Raw genomic sequence first — 26025 nt, 5'->3', positions numbered from 1 at the left:
TGGCAAAGATCTTTCTGAGAGAATTTAGAATGGAGATTCCCCTATAATTTTCTGCTTGGGAAGCATCGCCTTTTTTAAATATTGCAAAAATAAGCGATTTGTTAAAACCAGAAGGAACGCAAGCATTATTATATATCTTGTTGAAATAATCCACAATATAATTTTTCAGTTGTACTGTTCCGTTTTTAAAGAATTCGACTGGAATGCCATCACAACCCGGGGCCTTATTGTTTTTCATAACCAGCAGAACTGAATCAAGCTCTTCACAAGAAATCGGACAGTCTAGTTCAGATACAACTTCATTTTGTAGCGCAAAGCTAAAAGTATGAAGATTCTCCTCCGCTAACAATAGAGTTTTAAAATGAGCAGCTAGAGTCTCAGCTTCGAGAGAAATCTTCATACTTCTACTTTGCCCACCTAACTCTCTTACATTATTCCAAAATTCTTTGGAATTTTTGGAGTGCTGCAAGTTCATTGCAAGATTTTTTAGATAAAGCCTTTTTTTCTCGTGACATAATTGTTTGAATTCTTTGTTTGAGTGTAAGTACATATTTTTAAACGCAACCGAGTTAGTTCTTCTAAAGAGTTTCAAGTACTTGAATGAGAGCTTACGAAGTTTAACACAGTCTTTATCAAACCATTTATTTTTAAAATTGAGCGTAGAGCTAGTGCTTGTAGATACAGCTGAAGCGTAAATTACTCTAGTAATGCTTTCCTCAATTTGTTCAACATTGCTCTCATCTTGAAGAGGGAGAAGATTGTAATGCTGATTCAAAAGAGATTTGTACCGAGAAGCTTTATTTTCAAACCATCTGAGTTTTCGATTGATATCTACGTTCGTCTGCTGTATGTTCTCGTGGAAGCGTATTTTGACAAATAGTGGCAAGTGAGCTGAAAAACTAGACAAGTGCACCTGGAAGTCTTCAACTGAGTTACACCACTCTCCAGATATTGCACAATAGTCGATTACTGATTGCCCTTGACCGCTGATAAAAGTAAGTTCGCCATATTTGTCACCGCTTGTTACCCCATTTAATACAAACAACCCAAAATCTTCTAGCAATTCCGTTAAAAGTCTACCATTTCTGTTAAGGGTTTCATCCTTTGAATTTCTCACCTCATCAAAAATCATCAAATCATGTAATATATGAGCAGGAGAGTTCTGAAATTCACCAATTCGCGCGTTAAGATCACCGACAATCATTACATTTTCCAACGAGGAATTGTTTAAGAAATTGCGTAAATTTTCAAAATCATTCAACCAGCTATTGCAATTAAGGTAGACCGGCAAAATATTGAATTGACGTTGGTTGGTAGAAATTTTAACAACAAGCCTATTTTCAACAAGTTTACAATGAACGAAATGATTAATTTTAGTTTTGATGCCACATAACATGCCTCCGCTAGCTCTCCCATGCACATTGGATCTAACTGCTGGAATAAAAGTTAATTTATAATCTTTAAAATATTTATAAAATTCATTTTCATTTTTTTCCTCTAAAAAGGTTTCAATAAGAAAGATAATATCAAATTCTAAAATGTAATTAAAAAAATCTGGTTGCAAAAGTTTGCTTTTGAGACCTGTTATATTATATGAGAGTATTTTTAAATAAGTAAAATTAATTATATTTTGGCAGACGGCATTGATTTCCTATTGTTTTCTATTATTATTAGGGTTCGTTAATTCACGCCTTGGTGGCGCTGTCATCGGTTGAGAGATATGTGGTGTTATTTCATTAATAATATAATTTTTCAATAATAATTTCAATTTAAATCTTGAGACATTCCATTAGATTTCTGCTTAGATCTTCGCATGAAATGCTTAAAATTCTCATTATTAATAAAATGTATAATAATAAGACGCATAATCCCTTTTCATTCGTTTTTAATTTGAATAGTTTTCAATATATTATGTGCATACATTTCAGTTACATATAACGAAAATTAATTTTTCTGAGCCAAGTTCAAAAAGTCAAATGCAATTTTATTGTAGTAGATTTGTAAAAAAATGTGTTACGAATTAATTTTATTTTCTCTATTTGTCTTTTCGGATAAGAATTTCAAGCTTGCAGCCAAAAAAACAAGATTTTTTACTTTGCAATTTTCTCGAAAACTAGAGCGCATAGAAACATATGAATTTCAGTATTTGGCAAGGAATTGATTAAGGCAGTGTTCTTCATCATTCAAATTGAATTCAAATCCCCAGCCTTGTCAAAAATAGTATTGGATATGTTTTTTTTAATTTTTTTTTTCAAAATTTTGACTTTGAAATCGATTATTTCAAAAACAATTCACTTAAAGAACTTAAAGAATTTAAAAGCTCAAATTAAGCCTAATATTTTGGCTTTTATAAAAAGTATCATTTATAACTGTAAGTGTTACCATTGATTTTTAATATTTTTTTGTTATTTTAAGTAATTTTTAAGAAAATGATTTTTGCGACCAAATGAATTTTTCAATTGCCAATAAAAAACGCAGTGGCACCTGGTGGCACCCAAATTTGGCCTTCATCGAAAGGCAATTTTATAAGGAAAAAGTTTTTAATAGTCTCTAACTGTAGGCAAGTGTAGCTAAAATAATATATACAAAAATATGAAAAAATCAAGCCATTTTTTTCTCTTTTCTCTAAATAATTATATAAAATAATTTACATCTTTAAAATTAATAATTTCTTCGATTTACAATAGACAAACGATGGCTTCTTTACGGAAAAATAAAAGTGTATGAGTCGGCTCAAGCTAAAAAAAAATTACACAGCTTTAATTTGAGGGTATTTTCACTTCGTTTTTTATACTTTCAACAACTTGTCCCTTTACAAAGCTCTAAAAAGTAAACTACAAGTCCGATTTTAGTGATTCTTTCTGATTTTGATTCAGATTTTATTCTAGAATTTAGAAATACTATTGAAATATTCTCCGAGGAACTTTAAATTTTGGACATTTTTCCGCAAAATCCCCAGTGTGCGTCGTGGTGAGGGGCTTACACTCTTCATGTCAAAAAACGACATCATTAATGATCTTAAAGAAAAGAATTACAAGATCTTAGATGCTGAAACATAATCAAGAAATAAATACAACAAAAAGATAAAGAAACAGTTGTGGTATGAGAAAACAGAAAAACTAGAGGAAATCTACAAAATCAAAACAATACTTAACCTCGTTGATAAGATCGAACCTCTAAGAAACCGTACGAAGCAAGTACATCAGTGTAAACGCTGTCAAGGTTTCAACCACACGCAAACCTATTGCAAAAAAGAACCTATGTGTGAAATGCGCGGGAAAACTTTTAACTGCAGACTGTACCGGAAATAGCAAAAGTCCAGCGAAGTGCATTAATTGCAATGGAAGTCACCCGGCAAGCTATAGAGGCTGTGAAGTAGCCAAAGAGCCACAGAAACGCCGAGAAAAAACTCACGCACAAAGAAAACCAACGAAGCAAACAGAAAACCCAATTTCTAAGACACCTAAAAGCCCAAATACATTAAGAGGCCTCCCGACAAAATTTTGAGAAAAACGAGAAATTTAGAAAATTTCTGCACGGTTTGTGAGGTTCACAGACCACTTATTGCAAAAAACTTATTTGCTTATGAAAGATTGACATTTAATCTAATATATGGTCTAGCCACATTTTTATTTTTTTAGTTTTGTTCATACCTTACTTGGACTATTTTTACAAAATAGCCCAAAACGACTTTTTTCTTGCATTAGTTTAAGAGAAACTGAAGTGGAAAACACATATGATATATATGTCAATTTAAAGGTAATGATAAAATTAGAATATGGTCTGAGCGGATTTTTCATTTTTGGCCCTATTTTTGAATAATCATTTCATGAAAAACATCAAAATTGCCCTTTTTCTAATGCATTTTTAAAAGTGTAGTTATATGAAAAAAGCAACATAATTTTCCCCAAATGACAAAATACCTTCTTTAATTGATACAACAAAAAAAAATTAATCAAAAAGCTACTTATTATTGCAAAATAACACAATTAATAAAACTCTATTTTTTTTATCTTTACTTTCTATTAACGGCTAATTTTAGTTCATCGATTTACCACCAGGGTTGTTTTTTCTAAGATACCTCTTTTTTTGTTGGAAGTTGGAACATAAACAAGTTGGAAGTAAGAAGATACAAAAAAAGAAGTATGACGATAGAAAAATGTAGAATGCGAAAAGTGATAGGTGGATAAAAGGGTTATTTTTGTTTTCAATAGGCGTGTTTTTTTGGCACCGCTATCCCTATCTGCAGTGGGAGCTTCCATGTATTACAAATACAACACCCAGCTGCGGATAAAACTTAAACTTAAATCTAGCTGCGGATAAGAAATTGACATTTTTTCGAGTATCGATACTCGATCGGAGAAAATTTCGGATAATCGGATAATTCAAGAGTCTCGAAGCTATGTTCGCAGAGTGCAATCTGCAACGTACTTAAAGTGCGTTCTTTTATTTAAGTTTATTTTGAATTAGTATTGGAACGCACACATAAAATTATTTCTACATTTCATTTATATACATATTTACCATTGATGAAAACTTAACCTACTCTAAACTTTAAATGCTTTTTAGTGAAATAAAATCAAGGAACAAGTCGCACATAATTATTATACGGTGTTTAATATTTTTCTGTAATGTCGTTTTTATTTGCAAAAGTATTTTTTTTTCTTTCTAGCGCCATATTAAAAAAAAACTAAAAAAATTGTTTTTGACATCAAGAAATAAGTTGTCTGCATCATTGCTTTTAATTTTGGTATGCAGAAACTTTCAAAAAATGAGTTTGGATATGTCCACTTTTTTCAAATTTATGAATCTGACAGCTAGAAGTGGATGTAAAGTGAGGAAAAAGGGGAAAAGTCTCAGATTTCATGATCTATTTGAGACTTTAGCCATAACTACAATGACCTAAAAAGTGAAAAAGTGGGAAATTTACAAAAGTAAAAATTTTTTATTTATTTCTAGCGCTAATTGTTTTAGGAAAAAACTACAAAAATTGTTTTTTAAAACAAAAAATAAGCTTTCTGCATCATTATTTTTAATTTTGTGGACAGAAAAACTATCACAAAATGAGTTTGAAAATTTTCACTTTTTGACTTTTTGCAAAAAGTGGCCGTTGTAGTTATACCTTAAAGTTAAGTAAAAGTTATTTATACAAATTTTGACCCTTATTGTCAAAATTAAAAAAAGTCTTCCACATTTCACATACGAATTTCAATTTCGATCTTTCGACCCTGCATATAAACGGGCCACCTATAAAAACTCCAAATTCATGAACGACGACTGTACCCAAATCTACGAACATATCCCAATATGTCAAAAACTTATCCGAAAGCAAAACCCAAATAAAAAATCAAACTTTGAACAAATGCAGATGGATGTACAAATGGAAAATAAGGAAAATCCATTTTTAGTAATTTAATTTGGTCTGTTTCATTTCTAAAGTTTAAAAATCAATAAATTATGCGTAAAAACTACTCAAAAATAATCTTGAATAAAATTCGGTTTTGTTGTTTTTGTTTTATTATCTGACAGCTAGACAGCTGCGGATGGGCAACTGCGGATACGTTTTTTTGGGAAATACAATTTGGCTGCAGATAGCGATGCCAAAAAAACACGCCTAATGACAAAGCGGATCTGCGGATGTTAGACAGAGCCATGGATGAGGTACATACATAGATCTTTATATTGATATGGTGTTTGTGGACGAAAACTGGTTTGGAATATTGCCCTTCAAGCAAGAAAACCGAGTTCAGAAAAGACACTCCGACCTCAAAACGCGAAAAACGAGGTTGCACTCACACACTTGCAACTTTTTGTGTATGAACACAAAATCGAAAGAGAAATCGTGGTGAAAATACCAATACATATGCAATCGGCTCCGCGGTGATTATTAAATCCATACTAATTTGAGCCGCCGCGCCGGTAGTTGAGGTCGGACTCACGTCGGAGCCGATTCGGACCGAGGTCGGACTCAGGTGGATGTCATTCTCATTTGAGTTGTTTGTGCATCAGAGAATTATGTTGCATATATATAATAATTAGAATTTCTTAGCGGAAAAATAGGTAGAGGATGTGTTATGCGGGTGCTTTGTTTGTATAATGTACTTGACAGTATTCTATGCAAGGATTGAAGAAGGATAGTTTTTCATGTTCTTGTTGACTTTTTGGTATTCATGCTTGCGTATGTACATATAGTAAATATGTGTGTATGTATAATGTATATGGTGTTTGAGGATGAACTGGAGAAAATATAGAAAATATTATATATATATAATAGTCATTAGCACAGTACACATATATAGGTAATATATTCCGAGTTTTCATATTTATTAGTTCGCGCAGTTTGTCAAAATCGTAGATCAAAAGAAAGGAACTGTCACTTTTCTGTGATTTTTATTGGTCAACTCTCTTGTTTACAATTTTTACCGACTTCCAAAAACTCCTCATAACTTTGGACGGAGTGAACCAATTTTGATAATTCTTAATTTTGTATTGGAAAGCTGGTCCCTGCAGCGTGGTCCCATTTCAATTTCGTTCAGTTTTGGCCATAAGAACTATTAGAAAAACCATAAAAGCTAGTTTTAATCCATGGAAGTCGGTGTTGTTTTTTTGATAAAAATGATTATTTTTTATTTCGCACATGCAATTTGACAGCTTGTTACTTTTTATTTTCTTTGTTTGTATGTGTAACAACATGCGCAATATATTATCTTCTATAAGTATACTATGTGACATTATGATCATAATGAATGCAAAAAAAGCATCTGCTGGAATGATTTTTTGAGATTAGGCGGTTTGCGAGTTGATAGGTCTTTATACGATTTTAGATCATAAAATTATGATCAGACATGTTTGGATTTGCACATCAAAGGGATTTTTGCATTTATTGCTGTTGCAGCAGTAAATTTTGTCAATATATGAAATATGTAGGTATATTAGGTAACTTAAATAAGTAACTGAAAATATTTTCCATACAGTTAATAACTATACTTAGACTTACATACCTACCTAGATATTAAATAAATAAAAGGACCCTAAAATTAAAATAACCACTTCCTTATTCATCCGGAATTTGAAAACATACACAAATGTGTACCTACCTACCTTCCTTATCATTTACCTACCACAACAATGTTCCAAAAACTAAACGCATTCTAGATCGAGTTTTCGAGATCAAGTTGAAAAAAACTACCTAGTTCTAATTAGTGCATGACCTACAAACACTTTGCAAAGTTTGCTTCTGTAGTACATACCTACAGAATAATAGGTATTTATTAGGTATAAGAAAGAAATTTACATTATTCTAAAAACTTAACTACATAAAGAAAAAAAGACAAAAAACCTGACAAATAGTGCTTCGCGCACCACATTACAAAACCAAAATATATAATATATTGTAACGATGAGTTACTGAACTACTTTTAAGATAAAAGTCTGAACACACTACCTGCTACTGCAAAGGTAGAAATGTGAACGGACCTTTAGTAATTAAGAAAATATCCCACTGAACACATCTCAAAATATCCCACTGAACACATCTAAATATATCCCACTGAACACATCTAAAAATATCCCACTAGACTGGAAGTATGAAATGCCCTTCCTGGAAAGGAAGTTTCGAGGGGCAGGGACGAGAGCCTTCGAGGACGTTCTCGAGTCTCGAGATTCCGGTATAAAAGGGCAACGTAGACACCGACCGGATACAGTTTAATCTTGAAAGTGAAAGAGTACAGTACAAAGTGAAATAAAGTGTTGCGAATTGTTAGTAGCAAATAAAGTGATTTAAAAGTGTGTTTGTTTGAGGGAATAATAAAAGTAAATTCAGTTGAAATAAAGTGTGTTCTTATTTGAACGGAAATATAAGTGTAAATTAAATAAGTTTTATTGTGAACCCGGAATAAAACATTACAATATCCTTTTTTCTAGAGATGCCTCGAACATTTGGCCACTATTCGGTATTCGGCCTATTTTTCAGGTATTCGGTATTCGGCCGAATAGTTTAACTATTTGGCCGAATACCGAAACTAATACAAAAAAATATTTTGCATTAAATTAATTTAAATATATTAGCATTTTTTTAACGCAATTTTTTATCATTTGCAAATAAAATTATTTTCATGCAATTTTTTTTATAATGGATTTTTTTTATAATATTTATAACCCCGCTCTGGTGTAATAACGAAATAAATTCCGAAATTCGGTTAAATCGAACATAATATATAATATATCCCTCGGAAATAAATTTTTCAATCGTCAAAACAATATCGTCTGACAAAAATTGATTATCGCTTTTAAGTGAAGCAAGACTGACGTCATGTCGCCTGTCGATAATGAATTGCGGAATGACCCTTTTTGGTACTCACGTATTCCTTTAAAATATTTTTCCATTTTAATAAACAAATAGCGAATGTAAAATTCTGTATAGATTTTGTTCCAGAATAATATTAAAAAAAAACTAAACTTAGTACCACCAAAGATCATATAACTAGTAAAGATGTCGCACGTAGAACAAACTTCTGTGCTTGAAATTTTCTACCATCAGATTTTACCTATAGGTCCAAAACATGTATCCAAGAATTAAATTGTTGAGAAACATTTTAAAATTTTTCGATGACTGCGTAGAAAAGAGAGGGTTGATTTTTATAGATGAATTTATTTAATGGGAGGAAGCGAGATAGTAGTTAAATGTTGATACGAATAAGGAAAAGAAAAAAAAAATACATTTGTCTGCGAGAATGTACCTATGAAATAATTTTTTTTTGTTAAATTATTCAGGAAACTGATATTAACACATGATTCAAAATAATAATTTAAATAAGAATAATTTTAGAAATATATATGACAAGAGTGTATGAGCAAAATTGTGTGAAAATGAATTTCAACCCTCAAATTGTCAATAGGTCCAAATCATTATAATGCAGAAATCCTTCGCAACATTAAAAAAAAAGTTCTTATTATGAGTGGGAAAGAGAGAGTTATTTTTAATAGATTTCTTAAATGCGAAGGACCGAGATGTAAGTTGAATAGGAACAAATGAAAACAAAAAGGATCGTTTTGCCGTGCGGGTATATATTTTTTTTCACAACTGGATTGCTTCGCACAAGCAGGGCGAAGACGAGATGGCTAGTTTTAAAGATTGATGAAAAAAAGAAGCAAAAACAACTTTTGCAAGTGACTGGTGTGCTTGACAAGGTGGGTAGGTATAGGTAGGTATACGTGTAAGCAGAAGAAGGTTGATAAGTTTTTTTTTGGTTTTAATTTTTTTTCGATGGTAGTTAGATATTTAGATATTTTTTTAAGTGGAGGGTGGTTTTCTATTTCTATATTTTTGTTTCCTTTTTGAATAATCGCAAAGGCACAGGCGCATTGCTTTTAGGTGTAAGTACACACGTAATATGTAGGTAGGATTTTTTTTCCTTTGCGACAGCAATTGTCCTTGAAAAATGTAGTTCATTGTATTTTGGTTGGAAAAAGAAATTCAAACAAGTGGTAGGTAGGTAGGTAGGTAGGAAGTGATAAAAATGATCATTCTTGGTTTGTTGTTATTTTCTTTAGTGAGGTAGGTTATGTAGGTAGGTATCTATTGATATTGAAAGATTTATTTAGTGTGGATCAGGGCTGTAAAAAGTTCTATTTAAAAATGCATTTGAAATTTAAAAAAAATGATTGCAACCAAAAATATTTTGCATAAAAAAATGTTATTGCAACTGAAGAATACCTATTTGGATTGAAAATTAAATTTTTATTGCAACTGAAAATATTTTGCACACAAAAAAATTAAAAATGTTGCATTAAATATTTGTTCATGATCTTAGGCGATTATCTTTGCATTTATGTTATTTTGCAATTATTAAAAATAAACTATTGGAGATACAAAAATCTTCTATAACTTATTTGAAAGGTAATAATGTAAAGGTGAATACCACAAAAGGATTCTTAAAAATTCAATCATTAAATAGGGTAAATAGGGGTAAAACGAAATTGCAATAAAGTGACTATTTTCTAAAAGCAACGTTGTAGAAAACTGATTTTTTTTTTAAATTGGTAGATACATTTATTGGAAGGCTAACGAAGGTATTGAAAAATTCTAGAAAATTTCAAAACTAAGTTATAAACGATTTTCTTAAACTAAAACATGAAGTAGACCTTTGACATACTGCCGTACTAAGCAAAAAGGGCGCATGAGCCAAAAATCCAAAATTGAGTTAAAGGCATATTTGACATCCTGAAACCATCCCTTATTTATATGCAAACAAAAAACAGCGCATTCCCAATTCCAAGTGGCTCAAAATAGTCAATGAAGATGAGCTCAACAATATTACTCCGCTTTATTCCTCAATAGAAAAATGCATCTATTACTAACTCTAAAAATAAAACAAAAAAAATTAGATACGCATTTGGGAAGCTTGAACAATATATAATTATTGTGCAAACTAAAAATTAAAATTTTCATACTACAAGTATCTTAAAATCATTTTTGAAATTGAGCGCACTTACCATTCTCAACTTTTTCCCTTGTCAGTAAAATGCATTTATCTCAAAACTACAAAAATGGATATGCGCCCTTTTTGCTTAGCACGGCAGCATAGGTAGTTGTAGGTAGGGGACATTTTTTTGACAGTTTGAAAAATGCCATTTGAAAGATAATGAAAAAAAAATTAAGGGTCTGCGTTTCAAAATATGAATTTTTGAAAAACTAAAAACCTTTTTAGGGGCAGGTATTTTTGGGTGATTTTTAATGTTTAGCAATTTTTCGGAGCTTTCAAAAAATCTGAAATCGTGTGGCTAAAATCTAAAAAGGTTTTAGTTTTTCAAAAATTCATATTTTGAAACGCATTATCTTTCAAATGGCATTTTTCAAATTGTCAAAAAAATGTCCCCTACCTACAACTATGTCAAAGGTCTACTTCATGTTTTAGTTTAAGAAAATCGTTTATAACTTAGTTTTGAAATTTTCTAGAATTTTTCAATACCTTCGTTAGCCTTCCAATAAATGTATCTACCAATTTAAAAAAAAAATCAGTTTTCTACAACGTTGCTTTTAGAAAATAGTCACTTTATTGCAATTTCGTTTTACCCCTATTTACCCTATTTAATGATTGAATTTTTAAGAATCCTTTTGTGGTATTCACCTTTACATTATTACCTTTCAAATAAGTTATAGAAGATTATTGTATCTCCAATAGTATATTTTTAATAATTGCAAAATAACATAAATGCAAAGATAATCGCCTAAGATCATGAACAAATATTTAATGCAACATTTTTAATTTTTTTGTGTGCAAAATATTTTCAGTTGCAATAAAAATTTAATTTTCAATCCAAATAGGTATTCTTCAGTTGCAATAACATTTTTTTATGCAAAATATTTTTGGTTCCAATAATTTTTTTAAAATTTCAAATGCATTTTTAAATAGAACTTTTTACAGCCCTGATCCACACTAAATAAATCTTTCAATATCAATAGATACCTACCTACATAACCTACCTCACTAAAGAAAATAACAACAAACCAAGAATGATCATTTTTATCACTTCCTACCTACCTACTAGCCCGGGAGCCAGCGTCACTAATTTTTGAAAGATTTGATAATGGATGAATTTATTTTTTTCGGGCAGTTTTTACATTAGAAAAACATAAAATGATGCCTGCAGGCGCACCCGTGGTGCATTAATTTACAGTTAATTTTCAAAGTTGTAAAAAAAACGAGGTCACATGTCTAACATGATAAGACTTGAAACCGGTCTAGAACGTTAGTTGGCACTGCCTTGAGAAAAAAAAACCATGCCTGCCACCTGGACAGTGGGGCGAAGTTATCCTGCCGCTGACCTAAAGTTGTAAAAAAAACCGTCAAATTGTTATATGTGATAAGGGCTGAAGTATGTTTAGATAGTTAGTTTGACATTTAAAATAGAGGAAAAACCATGCCTGCCGCTTGCGTCCCGGGGAGAAGTCGCCGGCAGGATCGAAAATAGTTGCACTGTCGCATACTGTATACATTCCAAAAATATTTTGTTTTTGGGTAGAAATCTGGGAGAGAAACAATGTTTTGATGAATTTTGTAGACCTTTTAATAAAGAACACTGAAATAATAATATCAGCTCTAAAAGTCTAATATCACTCCAAAAAAGGGGGCAAAGAGGGAAAAACACCCTTTTTAATCTATTAATTATTTAATTTTATCTAAACAGCTATGAAACTAAATGTATACAAGAAATATGCATATTTTTTGCATAATTTTATATCTTATAACAATAATATAAGTAAAAGGGGCACAAAGAAGGGCAAATGGGATACAAACACATTTTTATATGGTTTCTTGATAACCATATATTCAAAACGAAATTCTTTTAAAATAACACGGTGTAACACTCAAAATATACGCGGGCGGAGACCTATCAGGTTTTGTAGAGCTAGTCGCACTGAATACGAAACGGTATTTGAAAATCCCCTAACACCCCCAAAATCTGGAGTTACGGGCAAAAAACGGTTTTTGGACCTTCACCCATTGAAAAAATTCTAGCTTCGACAATTTTTTACCCATTTTCGATTTTTGTACAGTTTCTGATAGAAGATAAATATACCTTTTTAACAATGTATAAAACATGTAACTCGGTTAAACCACTTAGAATTTATAAGATGTCAAAGTTCAAAAATTAAATTTTTTTTGTCATTTGCCCAACTTCGGCATCAATTTAAAGTATATGTTTTCAAAACAACATGCTATTTAAAAAATATATTCTAAAACTATATCTATTTCCCAATTGATCGAGGTATTTTTTATGAAAATCACTTCAAAATTGGCTTAGAAAAAAAAAATTTTCGATTTCAACCCAGATACAGAAATTCGAACTTTTAGGTATAGAACAAAAATGTTGTTTCGGCACGTAGTAGGATAAGTTGGACGCCAGGATTTGATGAAAAGTTTTTGTGGAGGAGCTCAATACAAACATTTTTTTTCTTTGGGAGGGTGGTCTATCTCCCCCCGTTTAGATGGGAGGGGCATTTTTCTAAAAAAATTATCAAAATAAAAAAATTATTAAAAAACAACGGCAACACTTACAGTAATAAATGATACCATTTCCAAAAGGCAAAATTGTGCATTTAATTCTTATTTTTAAATCAATATAATATTACCAATAGTTTTTGAAATAATCGATTTCAAAGTTAAAAATAGGGGAAAAATTTTTTTTAAAACTCATTTTATACTATTTTTGTCCAGACTGTGAATTTTAGTAAATAAATTACTTAGACAGAAAACTGCCTCAATTATTTCCTTATCGAACAGTGAAAACTGTATGTTTCTATGTCTTCTAGTTTTTGGGAAAATTGAAAAATTATTTTATCAGATTTTTCTTTTTTCAAAATATTTTTTGTTTTTATTTGTTTTTATTTTTCAATTTTCTCAAAAACTAGAAGACATAGAAACATACAGTTTTCATTGTTCGATAAGGAATTAATTGAAGCAGTTTTCTGTCTAAGTAATTTATTTACTAAAATTCACAGTCTGGACAAAAATAGTATAAAATGAGTTTTAAAAAAAATTTTTCCCCTATTTTTAACTTTGAAATCGATTATTTCAAAACTAAGTTATAAACGATTTTCTTAAACTAAAACATGAAGTAGACCTTTGACATACTGCCGTACTAAGCAAAAAGGGCGCATGAGCCAAAAATCCAAAATTGAGTTAAAGGCATATTTGACATCCTGAAACCATCCCTTATTTATATGCAAACAAAAAACAGCGCATTCCCAATTCCAAGTGGCTCAAAATAGTCAATGAAGATGAGCTCAACAATATTACTCCGCTGTATTCCTCAATAGAAAAATGCATCTATTACTAACTCTAAAAATAAAACAAAAAAAATTAGATACGCATTTGGGAAGCTTGAACAATATATAATTATTGTGCAAACTAAAAATTAAAATTTTCATACTACAAGTATCTTAAAATCATTTTTGAAATTGAGCGCACTTACCATTCTCAACTTTTTCCCTTGTCAGTAAAATGCATTTATCTCAAAACTACAAAAATGGATATGCGCCCTTTTTGCTTAGCACGGCAGCATAGGTAGTTGTAGGTAGGGGACATTTTTTTGACAGTTTGAAAAATGCCATTTGAAAGATAATGAAAAAAAAATTAAGGGTCTGCGTTTCAAAATATGAATTTTTGAAAAACTAAAAACCTTTTTAGGGGCAGGTATTTTTGGGTGATTTTTAATGTTTAGCAATTTTTCGGAGCTTTCAAAAAATCTGAAATCGTGTGGCTAAAATCTAAAAAGGTTTTAGTTTTTCAAAAATTCATATTTTGAAACGCATTATCTTTCAAATGGCATTTTTCAAATTGTCAAAAAAATGTCCCCTACCTACAACTATGTCAAAGGTCTACTTCATGTTTTAGTTTAAGAAAATCGTTTATAACTTAGTTTTGAAATTTTCTAGAATTTTTCAATACCTTCGTTAGCCTTCCAATAAATGTATCTACCAATTTAAAAAAAAAATCAGTTTTCTACAACGTTGCTTTTAGAAAATAGTCACTTTATTGCAATTTCGTTTTACCCCTATTTACCCTATTTAATGATTGAATTTTTAAGAATCCTTTTGTGGTATTCACCTTTACATTATTACCTTTCAAATAAGTTATAGAAGATTATTGTATCTCCAATAGTATATTTTTAATAATTGCAAAATAACATAAATGCAAAGATAATCGCCTAAGATCATGAACAAATATTTAATGCAACATTTTTAATTTTTTTGTGTGCAAAATATTTTCAGTTGCAATAAAAATTTAATTTTCAATCCAAATAGGTATTCTTCAGTTGCAATAACATTTTTTTATGCAAAATATTTTTGGTTCCAATAATTTTTTTAAAATTTCAAATGCATTTTTAAATAGAACTTTTTACAGCCCTGATCCACACTAAATAAATCTTTCAATATCAATAGATACCTACCTACATAACCTACCTCACTAAAGAAAATAACAACAAACCAAGAATGATCATTTTTATCACTTCCTACCTACCTACTAGCCCGGGAGCCAGCGTCACTAATTTTTGAAAGATTTGATAATGGATGAATTTATTTTTTTCGGGCAGTTTTTACATTAGAAAAACATAAAATGATGCCTGCAGGCGCACCCGTGGTGCATTAATTTACAGTTAATTTTCAAAGTTGTAAAAAAAACGAGGTCACATGTCTAACATGATAAGACTTGAAACCGGTCTAGAACGTTAGTTGGCACTGCCTTGAGAAAAAAAAACCATGCCTGCCACCTGGACAGTGGGGCGAAGTTATCCTGCCGCTGACCTAAAGTTGTAAAAAAAACCGTCAAATTGTTATATGTGATAAGGGCTGAAGTATGTTTAGATAGTTAGTTTGACATTTAAAATAGAGGAAAAACCATGCCTGCCGCTTGCGTCCCGGGGAGAAGTCGCCGGCAGGATCGAAAATAGTTGCACTGTCGCATACTGTATACATTCCAAAAATATTTTGTTTTTGGGTAGAAATCTGGGAGAGAAACAATGTTTTGATGAATTTTGTAGACCTTTTAATAAAGAACACTGAAATAATAATATCAGCTCTAAAAGTCTAATATCACTCCAAAAAAGGGGGCAAAGAGGGAAAACAGCCTTTTTAATCTATTAATTATTTAATTTTATCTAAACAGCTATGAAACTAAATGTATACAAGAAATATGCATATTTTTTGCATAATTTTATATCTTATAACAATAATATAAGTAAAAGGGGCACAAAGAAGGGCAAATGGGATACAAACACATTTTTATATGGTTTCTTGATAACCATATATTCAAAACGAAATTCTTTTAAAATAACACGGTGTAACACTCAAAATATACGCGGGCGGAGACCTATCAGGTTTTGTAGAGCTAGTCGCACTGAATACGAAACGGTATTTGAAAATCCCCTAACACCCCCAAAATCTGGAGTTACGGGCAAAAAACGGTTTTTGGACCTTCACCCATTGAAAAAATTCTAGCTTCGACAATTTTTTACCCATTTTCGATTTTTGTACAGTTTCTGATAGAAGATAAATATACCTTTTTAACAATGTATAAAACATGTAACTCGGTTAAACCACTTAGAATTTATAAGATGTCAAAGTTCAAAAATTAAATTTTTTTTGTCATTTGCCCAACTTCGGCATCAATTTAAAGTATATGTTTTCAAAACAACATGCTATTTAAAAAATATATTCTAAAACTATATCTATTTCCCAATTGATCGAGGTATTTTTTATGAAAATCACTTCAAAATTGGCTTAGAAAAAAAAAATTTTCGATTTCAACCCAGATACAGAAATTCGAACTTTTAGGTATAGAACAAAAATGTTGTTTCGGCACGTAGTAGGATAAGTTGGACGCCAGGATTTGATGAAAAGTTTTTGTGGAGGAGCTCAATACAAACATTTTTTTTCTTTGGGAGGGTGGTCTATCTCCCCCCGTTTAGATGGGAGGGGCATTTTTCTAAAAAAATTATCAAAATAAAAAAATTATTAAAAAACAACGGCAACACTTACAGTAATAAATGATACCATTTCCAAAAGGCAAAATTGTGCATTTAATTCTTATTTTTAAATCAATATAATATTACCAATAGTTTTTGAAATAATCGATTTCAAAGTTAAAAATAGGGGAAAAATTTTTTTTAAAACTCATTTTATACTATTTTTGTCCAGACTGTGAATTTTAGTAAATAAATTACTTAGACAGAAAACTGCCTCAATTATTTCCTTATCGAACAGTGAAAACTGTATGTTTCTATGTCTTCTAGTTTTTGGGAAAATTGAAAAATTATTTTATCAGATTTTTCTTTTTTCAAAATATTTTTTGTTTTTATTTGTTTTTATTTTTCAATTTTCTCAAAAACTAGAAGACATAGAAACATACAGTTTTCATTGTTCGATAAGGAATTAATTGAAGCAGTTTTCTGTCTAAGTAATTTATTTACTAAAATTCACAGTCTGGACAAAAATAGTATAAAATGAGTTTTAAAAAAAATTTTTCCCCTATTTTTAACTTTGAAATCGATTATTTCAAAAACTATTGGTAATATTATATTGATTTAAAAATAAGAATCAAATGCACAATTTTGCCTTTTGGAAATGGTATCATTTATTACTGTAAGTGTTGCCGTTGTTTTTTAATAATTTTTTTATTTTGATAATTTTTTTAGAAAAATGCCCCTCCCACCTAAACGGGGGGAGATAGACCACCCTCCCAAAGAAAAAAAATGTTTGTATTGAGCTCCTCCACAAAAACTTTTCATCAAATCCTGGCGTCCAACTTATCCTACTACGTGCCGAAACAACATTTTTGTTCTATACCTAAAAGTTCGAATTTCTGTATCTGGGTTGAAATCGAAAATTTTTTTTTTCTAAGCCAATTTTGAAGTGATTTTCATAAAAAATACCTCGATCAATTGGGAAATAGATATAGTTTTAGAATATATTTTTTAAATAGCATGTTGTTTTGAAAACATATACTTTAAATTGATGCCGAAGTTGGGCAAATGACAAAAAAAATTTAATTTTTGAACTTTGACATCTTATAAATTCTAAGTGGTTTAACCGAGTTACATGTTTTATACATTGTTAAAAAGGTATATTTATCTTCTATCAGAAACTGTACAAAAATCGAAAATGGGTAAAAAATTGTCGAAGCTAGAATTTTTTCAATGGGTGAAGGTCCAAAAACCGTTTTTTTGCCCGTAACTCCAGATTTTGGGGGTGTTAGGGGATTTTCAAATACCGTTTCGTATTCAGTGCGACTAGCTCTACAAAACCTGATAGGTCTCCGCCCGCGTATATTTTGAGTGTTACACCGTGTTATTTTAAAAGAATTTCGTTTTGAATATATGGTTATCAAGAAACCATATAAAAATGTGTTTGTATCCCATTTGCCCTTCTTTGTGCCCCTTTTACTTATATTATTGTTATAAGATATAAAATTATGCAAAAAATATGCATATTTCTTGTATACATTTAGTTTCATAGCTGTTTAGATAAAATTAAATAATTAATAGATTAAAAAGGGTGTTTTTCCCTCTTTGCCCCCTTTTTTGGAGTGATATTAGACTTTTAGAGCTGATATTATTTTTTCAGTGTTCTTTATTAAAAGGTCTACAAAATTCATCAAAACATTGTTTCTCTCCCAGATTTCTACCCAAAAACAAAATATTTTTGGAATGTATACAGTATGCGACAGTGCAACTATTTTCGATCCTGCCGGCGACTTCTCCCCGGGACGCAAGCGGCAGGCATGGTTTTTCCTCTATTTTAAATGTCAAACTAACTATCTAAACATACTTCAGCCCTTATCACATATAACAATTTGACGGTTTTTTTTACAACTTTAGGTCAGCGGCAGGATAACTTCGCCCCACTGTCCAGGTGGCAGGCATGGTTTTTTTTTCTCAAGGCAGTGCCAACTAACGTTCTAGACCGGTTTCAAGTCTTATCATGTTAGACATGTGACCTCGTTTTTTTTACAACTTTGAAAATTTTTTGCCACTTATTGCCCCACTGTTGAGGTGGCAGGCATCGATTTTGTTGATTACATTTGCCTAAACTACAGATAAAAAAATAATTTAAGCGTTATCATCATTAACATTGAATAATGACGCTGGCTCCCGGGCTATACCTACCTACCTACCACTTGTTTGAATTTCTTTTTCCAACCAAAATACAATGAACTACATTTTTCAAGGACGATTGCTGTCGCAAAGGAAAAAAAATCCTACCTACATATTACGTGTGTACTTACACCTAAAAGCAATGCGCCTGTGCCTTTGCGATTATTCAAAAAGGAAACAAAAATATAGAAATAGAAAACCACCCTCCACTTAAAAAAATATCTAAATATCTAACTACCATCGAAAAAAAATTAAAACCAAAAAAAAACTTATCAACCTTCTTCTGCTTACACGTATACCTACCTATACCTACCCACCTCAAGCACACCAGTCACTTGCAAAAGTTGTTTTTGCTTCTTTTTTTCATCAATCTTTAAAACTAGCCATCTCGTCTTCGCCCTGCTTGTGCGAAGCAATCCAGTTGTGAAAAAAAATATATACCCGCACGGCAAAACCAGAGATACCCAAAAGAGATGAGAAACTTCTGACGTCATACGCGGTTTGCCTACAAGCTGCTTTAGACATTTTTGGATAAGTATGCGTGAAAAAATATACATTTTTGGCGAAGTATGCGTGAAAAATTGACATTTTTGCTTAGGTGTGCGGAAAAACACCGTGGCTACACTATGTGTGTTTTTCACATTTATTCACGAATACAAAAGAGATTACAACAACACGAAATAAACAAATGGGTTTTGGGGGGTAAAACGTACGAAAGTTTCCCATCTCCTTTGGGTATCTCTGGGCAAAACGATCCTTTTTGTTTTCATTTGTTCCTATTCAACTTACATCTCGGTCCTTCGCATTTAAGAAATCTATTAAAAATAACTCTCTCTTTCCCACTCATAATAAGAACTTTTTTTTTAATGTTGCGAAGGATTTCTGCATTATAATGATTTGGACCTATTGACAATTTGAGGGTTGAAATTCATTTTCACACAATTTTGCTCATACACTCTTGTCATATATATTTCTAAAATTATTCTTATTTAAATTATTATTTTGAATCATGTGTTAATATCAGTTTCCTGAATAATTTAACAAAAAAAAAATTATTTCATAGGTACATTCTCGCAGACAAATGTATTTTTTTTTCTTTTCCTTATTCGTATCAACATTTAACTACTATCTCGCTTCCTCCCATTAAATAAATTCATCTATAAAAATCAACCCTCTCTTTTCTACGCAGTCATCGAAAAATTTTAAAATGTTTCTCAACAATTTAATTCTTGGATACATGTTTTGGACCTATGGGTAAAATCTGATGGTAGAAAATTTCAAGCACAGAAGTTTGTTCTACGTGCGACATCTTTACTAGTTATATGATCTTTGGTACCACGTTATAAATTTAATTTTATTATTCTTAAATTGCAACAACAATGCATGAGTAGATGACTTGTACGATCGATGGTCGAATTTTAAGAGACTTTACAAATTAAATTTCAATGATTAAGAAGGTACAATTTTAGAGTGTGGTGAATTTAATTATTGAGAGAAAGGCAAACATATGTTTTGTACTAAATTCCATATTTAAGTTAGGCGGCAAATTCAAATATTCTATGTTTTTTCTTATTGATAATAATGTAAGGATTTACAATTTAATTTATAATAATTTATAAATTTAAGGCTGCAACATTCCGGCCCCATTGACAAGCCATGCTTTCAATCCAAGTGGAGTGGTGCGATTTTTGTGATTGGACGTCGAAATCTTCCAGCTGCAGTCTTTAAATCGACAACTCGGACATAATTGTCATTGCCCCGGATAACTCGTTCAACCCTGGCAATGGCCCACTTGTAGGGTGGTAGATTTTCGTCTTGCATTAGCACTAGGGATCCTTCTTCAACATTTGGTTTCACCTTGAACCACTTAGACCTCTCTTGTAAACTTCTCAGGTAGTCAGTTGACCACCTCTTCCAATGTTTTAGAGCCGTTATTCTTTGCTACCTATGAAGAAAAGAAATTTGATTAATGTTTCTTTCCGGTTCCGGAAAGGAATTAATTGGACAGCCAATCAAAAAATGGCCAGGTGTCAGAGCGGTGAAATCTGATGGATCTGACGACATCGCTGTAATCGGCCTTGAATTTAGTATGGCTTCAACTTCAACAAGTGCAGTGTTGAGCTCTTCAAAGGTAAGAATAGCGCCTCCAAAGGTTCTCGTGAGTAGAGTTTCTGCCGACTTTACCGCTACCTCCCAGATACCACCGAAATGGGGTGCTCGAGGTGGAATGAACTCGAACTGGATTCCCTTATCTGCAACGAACTGAAGAATAGTGTTTTTATTTAAATCTTTAAAAAAGGAATCTCTAAAATCTTTTAATTTAGATTTTGCGCCAACGAAATTGGTTGCATTATCGCAATAAATTTTTGAAGGGCAACCCCTTCTACCTATCAACCTCTTGAGGGCTGCAATAAATGCATCAGAGCTAAGATCGGAAACAAGTTCCAAATGAACTGCTTTTGTAACAAAACATACAAATACAGAAACGTATGATTTGTATGGCACCTTGCCACGAATCTTCCAAGAGGTTAGCATGGGTCCGCAGAAATCAACACCACAGATTTCGAATGGTCTACCAGGTGTAACTCGATCTTTAGGTAAATTTCCCATTACTTGGTCACATAATTTTGGTTTGTATTTATTACAATGAACACATTTGAAGATCATCGATCTTACTAAGGGTCGTGCGTTGGTAACCCAAAATCTATCTCTTATAAAACCTAAAAGAGCTTGAGGTCCTGCGTGATAGTTTTGAATGTGAAGATGTCGAATGTACTGCTTAACAAAATGACTATCACCTGGCAAAATAATAGGAAATTTAACGTCGTAATTCTCATCAGAATTTCGAATACGACCTCCAACGCGAAGTAACTCCCTGCTGTAACATCCAGGAATGGAGATAGTTTTGCTAAGCCTTTTAAAGATGGATTTGGGTCTTTTGAACTTATTTCTGCAATCTCTGTTGAAAAACTTTGCTGCTGAAAAGACCACACCAGAGACATGGTAGCCTCGTTCAATTCATCTGCAGAAAGTGGTGTACCCTTCAATTCATTTTTTCCCTTCGATATTTTGCGAAATCGCAGGATATAGGCAATTATTCGAACTGTTTTTCTTATGTCACTGTATTTTCCCAGGCGTTCCAAAAATTCCGTATCGACTTGGAAACAGACTAACACCGTTTTTATCTTTTTTGTTTCTAATATTGAAGAGTCGAGATTCAATTGATCGACCTTTGGATTTTCTGGCCATTGGTTTGGAGGATATTTTAAAAATTCAGGACCATCAAACCAAATTGATGAATTCAAGTCTTGGACAAGACTTCCTCGCGATACAAGATCAGCAGGGTTGTTTTCTGATCTAACATGTCTCCAGCAAACATTTGAGGTTAGAGACTGAACGTCACTTACTCTATTAGCTACGAACGTTCCGTGCAGACTACTTGAGGACGAAATCCAATAAAGAACAATTTCGGAATCCACCCAAAAGAAAACTTGGCTACATTCTACTTTTATTGCCTCTTCAACCTTTTTAAACAATTTTGCCAACAGTTGAGCACCACAAAGCTCTAAGCGCGGTATGGATTGTATTCTTGTAGGAGCAACTCTCGACTTACCAGTTATCAGCCTCACAGATACGTTACCAAACTCATCCACACAACGGGCGTACAGGCAACAACCATATGCTTTCATAGAAGCATCAGAAAAACCATGTATTTGTAGAGCTTTCATTTCTGATTGAAAAATGAAACGAGGAATCTTAAGAATATTGAGATTTTTGAAGTCTTCGAGGTACTCGATCCAACAGCTTCTTAATTCGTCAGGCAACTCATCATCCCACTTAAGCTTTGCAGCCCACAGCCTCTGTAGAAATAGTTTTGCCTTTACAACAATTGGTCCTAGAAGTCCGAGAGGATCAAAAATTCTACTTGCATCAGAAAGAACAGTGCGCTTGGTCGAATGATTGCTCGAAAAAGTGTCTTTGGAAAAGAAATTAAAGACATCGTCCTTAGGATTCCATTCGATTCCAAGGTTTTGGTTTGTTCCATTTCGTCAATTTTCAGTTCCAATTTGGTATCTTTAACTTCTGGTTTTAATATAACATTTGAGTGCCACTTATGCAACTCAAAACCGGATTCACTTAGCAGCTGGGTTACATCTTCTTGAATTTTTCGAAGTTCTTCAATAGAATTGGCCCCAGTGATGAGATCATCCACTTAGAAATCATTTTGAATAATTTTACTTGCAAGAGGATATTGGGCTTGATTTCGAATACCAATTTCATTTAGAGCAAAAATGGGGCAGATGCAGTTCCATATGTAACTGTATTTAAGCATTAGGTTTGAAGTCTTTCATTGGAGTTAAATCTCCAAAGAATAAGTTGATAACGACGATCATCAGGATCAACTTCAATTTGACGATACATTTTTTGTATGTCAGCTGTTAGTGCAAACTCATGACTTCGAAAACGTAAAATGATTGAAAACAATTCATCCTGTTGAGTGGATCCTACCATAAGCAAATTGTTGAGGGACAAATTGCACTTGGTTTTGCACGATGCATCGAAGACTACTCTTAATTTGGTGGACGAACTTTCAGGGCGAATAACACATTGATGCGGCATAAAACAATGGGGTGTACTCAATGCGATGTGCCTCACACGGGACATGTGTCCAAGTTTTAAATATTCTTGCATGAACTGCGAATACTGCGCTTTTATCTCAGGAGTTTTGTCCAATCTTTTTTCTAAAGAGTAAAACCTTTTCTTGGCTATATCCAAAGAATCACCTAATTGGTATGGACTGTCCTTAAATGGTAATTTCACACGAATTCGTCCCGTTTCTAAAACTTTGAAATTGTCTATAAAATGAGCTTCACAACGTTCTTGTTCCGGAGTGAGAACAGATTTGAAAGGTACTTCTTCCAATGTCCAAAACCTTTCCACCATTTTGACAAGCTGCACCAAGAAGCAGCTCCGTTTCCCTTGTCCATAACAGCTGCCCGACACTATCCAACGTACAGCTGTATTTTGCAGAACCGGTAAATTTGGGCCTAACGCAACTTGTCCTGATTCCATGAGATCAAAAAATAATTCAGCTCCTAGCAGCATATCAACCCTTTGAGGTTTGTAGAACCATGGGTCGGCTAATTCAATATTTTTGGGTATATTCCAAGTTTCTATCATTAATTGCCTTTGGGGTTGGAAGTGTGTTATGGAACGAGCAATCCAAAACTCAACCTTCTTCTCATACCCTCCAAATCTAGATTGTAAAGTCGTTATAGTATGAGAATCAATCTTAGTTCCTATAGCACTAACACCGCTTATGTTGACTGGACAAAGAATTAACTTCAGCTGAAGACTGTTTGCTAATGATTGGGTCATCAAGTTTATCTAAGATCCTGAATCTAATAAAGCTCTAGCTAATACGAATTCCCCTTTACTATTGCGAACCCTAACAACAACAGTAGCCAAAACTATTTGAGAATCTGCATCATCGAATGTTGAATTTAGTAAAGAAGTCCGAGTCCGTCCAGCAACTGCTTCAGATCCTGAGGATTCAGGTTGAGTTTCTCCGTACCTATGCAGAAGTATGTGATGAGGATCCGAACAAACATTACATTTACTGGCAGAACACTCCTTGACTCCATGGCCTTTACTAAGGCAGTTGATACAAAGTGATAGAGTCTTTGCCTTCTTATAGCAGTCGTAGACACGTAGGTTTTTAAATTTGTTGCAATCTACAATCATATGATTTGAAGATTTACAATAAAGGCAAATTGATTTTGTCAATGACAAAGAAACATGCGAAGGCTTTTTAATTTGTGATTTAGGAAAACTAGAGACTTCCAAAGCATTGGGAGTTTTTGATTCTTTGCTTTCCAAAAACTGGCAACGATTAATTAAAGTTTTTGTACATTGATCCCATGCTGGCAATTTGGAATGATCCAGAGATTCATTCCATTTGTTGTATGTCTGGGTATCTACCTTCGACATTACTAAATGAATTATAATTCCAGTGCAAATCTCTTCATGAGTAGCTAAGGATTTGAGTGAGTCAAATAAAGTAGAAGTATCATCAACCAAATTTCTAAGCTGAGATGCCGAAACCCCTTTCATTTTAGGTAGATCAAAGAGCGACGAGATATATTCCATAAATATTAAACCCTTTTTATTGTACCTCTCTTCGAGTCGAGCGAACGCCTTGGAATAATTTTCCTCCGTTACTTGAAATGATTTTATTGTCCCACAAGCTTGTTCACTCAAACATGAAATCAAATGATTGAACTTTTCAATCTTTGCAATCGAATTATCGTTGTGGACTAAAGTTTTGAATAAACCAATAAAATTTTTATAATCTGCATATTTGCCCGTAAACTTAGGGAGCTTTTGCAGAGGAAGACGAGACAAAGGTACCAAATTCGACATTGTAGTATCTCCAGGTGCAATACTGCTTCGCCTATTATTGCCCATCAGCGATAATATTTTACTTTTGGTTGAACAATATAGTTCCTCTATTTCAGCACGACCTGTATCTGTAGGACTAGCCTCTTCTATCCTAGTTTGATAATTAAGAGCTTGTCTAAAATAAGACTCTAAGATACCCAAACGACATTCAAGCTCAGTAAACTCCAATGTTTTAGTTTCTAGAAGAGTTTTGATTCTTGAAATTCTACCCTTAGTTGAAGCACGATTTGTTTTTAAATTTTCTAAAGTTTTTGCAATATTTGCTTCGCCAGTCATAATGAATTGATATAATTCGATTTGGAAATAAATGCAGAAAGTTTATATTAAATAAAATGAGAAAGTTTAACTCGCATGCGACTAAACTTCAAACAGCTGCGACTAGCTTAAGCCGACGAACGAAGTGAGCTTTCGATGAGACAAGTTTGATGATAACAATGCTCTGATATATGTAAGTACATATGTCAACTATCTGCAGCAACAATGTTGCGATGATGCTAATAACACAGACAATTATATACAGATATCGCATCCCATAGAAAAAAATTGTCATCAAAATTTTTTCCAGCCGACACGTTTCAGCCGACAAGAGCTTTTTAAATTGGAATCAAAAAGGAGAAGAGAATTTTTCAGCCGACAAAAAAGCTTTTTTTTAATTTAAAAAGAGAACAATAAGAAAGGATCTCTTAACGACCATGAACTTACTCACTCTCCCGCGAAAATAAAAAAAAGGAGTGCTTGTAGGTAGCAGAGATAGAAGTGATTTCAATTCGTCTTTGACTTTCTAAGCAATCAGCTGCTGTGAAATATTTCAAATAGGTATATATCGTCGGCGTAAAGCAAAATTGTTCTAAGTACATAGGATTCCTTAAGGACTAAGAACAATTTTGCTTTACGCCGACGATATGT

At 32.4% G+C, this 26025-nt stretch overlaps 3 protein-coding genes across 3 annotated transcripts; all 3 read right to left on the bottom strand.

The window, feature by feature from the left end:
- Window positions 1-20598: 20598 nt before the first annotated feature.
- Window positions 20599-22385, bottom strand: LOC129906759 (uncharacterized). The gene is made up of 3 exons (XM_055982663.1): window positions 21646-22385; window positions 21045-21565; window positions 20599-20909 (listed from the first exon to the last, which is right to left on the bottom strand). Exons 1-3 carry the CDS (start codon window positions 22383-22385, stop codon window positions 20599-20601), a joined length of 1572 nt encoding a protein of 523 aa, XP_055838638.1.
- Window positions 22386-22989: 604 nt separating this feature from the next.
- On the bottom strand, window positions 22990-24036 carry LOC129906750 (uncharacterized). The gene has a single exon (XM_055982650.1). It carries the CDS (start codon window positions 24034-24036, stop codon window positions 22990-22992), a length of 1047 nt encoding a protein of 348 aa, XP_055838625.1.
- Window positions 24037-24045: 9 nt separating this feature from the next.
- On the bottom strand, window positions 24046-25395 carry LOC129906742 (uncharacterized). The gene has a single exon (XM_055982641.1). It carries the CDS (start codon window positions 25393-25395, stop codon window positions 24046-24048), a length of 1350 nt encoding a protein of 449 aa, XP_055838616.1.
- Between the last annotated feature and the right edge of the window lie 630 nt (window positions 25396-26025).

The sequence above is a fragment of the Episyrphus balteatus genome, chromosome 1 (assembly GCF_945859705.1).
Source record: "Episyrphus balteatus chromosome 1, idEpiBalt1.1, whole genome shotgun sequence".
Classification (NCBI taxonomy): Eukaryota; Metazoa; Arthropoda; class Insecta; order Diptera; family Syrphidae; genus Episyrphus; species Episyrphus balteatus.
The sequence above is the reverse complement of the archived record's forward strand: the minus strand, read 5'-3'. Positions and strand labels throughout refer to the sequence as shown.

Excerpts from the sequence above, each read along its gene's own strand:
- LOC129906759 (XM_055982663.1), bottom strand. The coding sequence starts at position 22,385 with ATGAAAGCTCTACAAATACATGGTTTTTCTGATGCTTCTATGAAAGCA. Across the intron at positions 21,566-21,645 it reads GCTACCATGTCTCTGGTGTG|CAAAACTATCTCCATTCCTG; the intron begins GTCTTTTCAGCA and ends TAAAAGGCTTAG. Across the intron at positions 20,910-21,044 it reads AGCCCTCAAGAGGTTGATAG|ATAAGGGAATCCAGTTCGAG; the intron begins GTAGAAGGGGTT and ends AGTTCGTTGCAG.
- LOC129906750 (XM_055982650.1), bottom strand. The coding sequence starts at position 24,036 with ATGACCCAATCATTAGCAAACAGTCTTCAGCTGAAGTTAATTCTTTGT.
- LOC129906742 (XM_055982641.1), bottom strand. The coding sequence starts at position 25,395 with ATGACTGGCGAAGCAAATATTGCAAAAACTTTAGAAAATTTAAAAACA.